Consider the following 4,085-nt stretch of genomic DNA (forward strand, 5'->3'; position numbering starts at 1 on the left):
TATATTTAAAGATATATATATATATATATATATATACATATACATATATATTTTTCTCCAATAGTTTCTGCCTCATCTTAGTGAAATGTGTAATTGGAATGATTTTGGAACAGTGAATAATCACATTATTGGTTATTGGCTTAGATCTTGATAAATATAAATGTAAATAAAATGTTTTTCTTTTATTTGTGTCATGGAAAATAATCTTTTTTGAGGTAAGTGTAATTTCCATATTCTCAAATATATAACATATAATTTAATTTTTTTATTTGAAAATAATATTTATAGAATATATAAATTACTAATCATAAAAATCATAATATTTAATACTAAATAATATTATTGTAATTGTGCTTTAATTTAAAATACTAAATTGATAATATAAAATAAAAAAGATGAAGATATTAAAAAAATAATATAAATAATATAAATGCAAATAATAAAATCATTATTTTTGTAATTTTTTTATATAAAAATATGTATATTTAATTTTTTAATTTATTATTGTTCATCATTATTATATATATTATTTGAATAATTTTAATATGTTTATTAAATATATATATATCAATTATACATAATTTTACATAATTTTATATGTAAATATAATATTTTTTAATATTATTTACTTAACATTTATTTTCATATTTATTCCTTAAAATAATAGTTCATTTTTTAGTTTATATTTAATAATTTACATTGTTTTTAATATTTATATTAAAAATATTATATTATTATATATTATATTATTTTTAATAATATAATAGTTACATTAAAACATTTTATTTAATAATAATGTAAATAATTAAGTTTCTAAGCAAAATTAATTTATCTGTAATATATAATTAATATTTCTTTTTTTATATATAAACAATAAATGTAAATGTAAACAGTAAATGTAAATGCAATTAAAATAAAATTTTTATTTAGCTTGGATATGGTAACTATGAATTCTGAACAATCGGCATGTCGCCGAAAACCAAGTGAAAATACTAATATTGGAGGAACAGTTGATCGATATAGAAATAGAGATAATCAGATAAATCAATGTAATAATCAAAATGGCCAAGCAGTTGACAAGTCTCCAATTAGTCCCACATATCACATCACTGCCTCATGTGCCGAAGATACACCTAATTATCTTGTGTATCAAAAAGTAAGTTTCTATGTTTTTATATTTATGTTTAAATTTATTAATCTTTTAAGGCATTAAGTAAATATATGTTATAATATTTTTCATTTTTATATATATTTTTATATATATTTCAGATGGAAGCTATTGTAGAAAAAATGTCAGATGAAAGTACAGGTGTTCCAGTAAAAACAGTAAAAAATTTTATGACAAAAACACCTTCTGTTTTTACTGGTAATATATCATAATTTTATTTAAAGTTTTTTATTGATTTTTTCTTTATTTTTTATCATATCATTAATTATTATTTTAGGTACAGATTTAATATCATGGATGATGAAGACCATGGCTATAGATGATCAAGGTATTAAAATATTAAACCTAAATATAAGAGGAAAAATCATAAAGTAATATAGTATATTAATCATTAAAATCATTAAAATATTAATTATATTATTAATTAATTAATCTTTTAGATTTATTTTCAATTATATTTATATTATTTATAATTATATATTTATAATTTAATATTTAATATTTGTTTAAAAATAATAAATTTTTATCAAGTTATTATTTAGAATCATTAATTCATTCAAAATAGTGCTTTATTATTTAATTATACTAAAAAAGAAATGAATTGTAATTCATTTTTTAAGTTCAAAGGAACAAAATTAATATAGTTTATTTATAAAATAAAGCAAAAAGCAGAAAACAAATTCAAATTAATTTTCAAAAACTATAATTCTGCTTCAAAATAAAAAGTTTCATTTAAATAAAGATACGAAATTATATTAAAATTATACTTTTCTTAATTTTTTAAAAGATAAACTTAATAAAAATTAGAAAAGATTATATTATATAAATAATGATACGTAATTTAATTGTGTAAATAATATTATTTTTTAAATGTTTTTTATTTTTTGATTTTCCTTCTTAAAAATGATTTAATTAATGAGAAATATATTAATATAATAGAGGCACTTCATGTGGCACATCTTATGGCATCTCATGGATATTTCTTCCCTATTGATGACCACTGCCTTACCGTAAAAAATGATAATACTTTCTATAGATTCCAAACACCATATTTTTGGCCATCAAATTGTTGGGAACCAGAAAATACTGATTATGGTATGAAAAATTATTTTGCAATATAATTAGAAAATATTTTGAATAAAAAATTATAACTATATATTTTTAAACTTTGACATATAAAAATAAATTAAACATAAAAATTAATAAAATATTAATTCAAAATTTAATATTTTAAAATCTTTAAAAATTCTATTTATATTAAAATATTTAATATTTTGTTACAACTTTGATAAAATTTGTTCATGATTTAAATGAAAAAAATTATTTTTATGTAAATATAAATTTTATTTTATTAAAACAAATTTCCAATATTATACAAAATATGTAAAAAATTAATAATTTTACATATTAATTATAATATTTTATATTTAATTAAAAGAAGTACCTCTTATAAATATTATTATTAATTTCAATAATTATGTGATTGATATATATTATAGAAAATTTTTTTTTATCTTAATTTTTACAAATAATTAATTTTAATTTTTTATAAAAGAATATATATTTGATTTTATTTTGCAGCTGTTTACTTATGTAAACGCACAATGCAAAACAAAACGCGTTTAGAATTAGCAGATTATGAGGCTGAAAATTTAGCTAAATTACAAAAAATGTTTTCAAGAAAATGGGAGTTTATTTTTATGCAAGCAGAAGCACAAAGTAAAGTTGATAAAAAACGAGATAAATTAGAAAGAAAAGTATTAGATAGTCAAGAAAGAGCTTTTTGGGATGTATATAGACCAATGGTAATAATTCATAAAATTTTATGCTCTAATAATATAATATATAATATATAAAATTGGATAATGAAACTTAATAGTTAAATTTTTTTATAAATACTAATAATTATTTCGTTTTATAATGAAAACCTTCTAATAAATTATTATATATCTATATTATTTTTAATTCTCAGGAATCAACAGGAATATTCATTAAAATAATTTATTGAAAAACTTCTATCTGAATTGAATTAAGAATTGAATTGAATTATAATAATATTGCAATTTCTTTTAGCCTGGATGTGTTAATACGACAGAAATGGATATTAAGAAAGCATGTCGTACTTATAAACCTTTCCCAAAGTTAAGTAAACATTTACAATTAGAAATGGCTAATACTGACATTCCTTCTCATTCAGAATCATATACAGTATCTTCATTAGAAACATTAAATAAAGAGATCGAAATATTAAAAGCTAGATTAGATAGATCAAATATAAAAGTTTCAAAAGTTTCAGAGGCGTAAGTAAATTTTATTTTTAATTATTTTATTAAATATTATTAAAATTTTGTTATAGTTATATGTATAATTCTTTTTTGACTATATTAATTTGATTAAACTGTATCTTATTTTTATATATTTTTATTTTTTGGCTATTTTAGTTTGATTGCATATTTTGAGCAGTATATAGAGTATGATCCTTTTTTCATACAACCTGAACTCACAAATCCATGGATATCAGATAATTCTGAAATGTGGGAACAAGAAAAATTAGCGTATGTGCATTTCTTAATTTATATTATATTTTTTTAATATTATTATACTAAGAAGTAAATTTATTATAATATAATATTATTAAATAGTAAGGAAATATCAACAAGAAGAGTGAAAAGATGGGGTTTTAGTCTTCAAGAATTGTTACAAGATCCTATTGGTAGAGAACAATTTATACGTTTTCTGGACAAAGAATTTAGTAGTGAAAATCTAAAGTAAGTTAGTAATATATAAATATATCAATTATATATATAATTTTAATATAAAAAAATATTCTAGTTTAGATATTTAAAATAATATATATAAACAAACATAATATATAAAAAATGAAAAATTTTGAAAAATTTAATATTTATTTATGTTT

General features: G+C 17.7%; 1 protein-coding gene across 3 annotated transcripts in view; it reads left to right on the forward strand.

The window, feature by feature from the left end:
• Window positions 1–4,085, forward strand: part of LOC102679400 (regulator of G-protein signaling 7) — a 6,658-nt gene that overhangs the window by 426 nt on the left and 2,147 nt on the right. Inside the window, exons 2-10 of one of the 3 annotated variants that reach the window (XM_006608653.2) lie at window positions 65–215; window positions 931–1,156; window positions 1,270–1,366; window positions 1,446–1,496; window positions 2,108–2,263; window positions 2,750–2,973; window positions 3,242–3,468; window positions 3,610–3,723; window positions 3,811–3,936. In XM_006608653.2, coding sequence (XP_006608716.1) covers window positions 938–1,156; window positions 1,270–1,366; window positions 1,446–1,496; window positions 2,108–2,263; window positions 2,750–2,973; window positions 3,242–3,468; window positions 3,610–3,723; window positions 3,811–3,936 — 1,214 coding nt within the window. In that variant the 5' untranslated portion in view covers window positions 65–215; window positions 931–937. Of the gene's footprint in view, window positions 1–64; window positions 216–930; window positions 1,161–1,269; window positions 1,367–1,445; window positions 1,497–2,107; window positions 2,264–2,749; window positions 2,974–3,241; window positions 3,469–3,609; window positions 3,724–3,810; window positions 3,937–4,085 lie in introns of those variants that run through there. The other 2 variants (XM_031513646.1, XM_031513649.1) reach the window with 2 other exon arrangements.

The sequence above is a fragment of the Apis dorsata genome, unplaced genomic scaffold (genome assembly GCF_000469605.1).
Source record: "Apis dorsata unplaced genomic scaffold, Apis dorsata 1.3 scaffold_41, whole genome shotgun sequence".
Classification (NCBI taxonomy): Eukaryota; Metazoa; Arthropoda; class Insecta; order Hymenoptera; family Apidae; genus Apis; species Apis dorsata.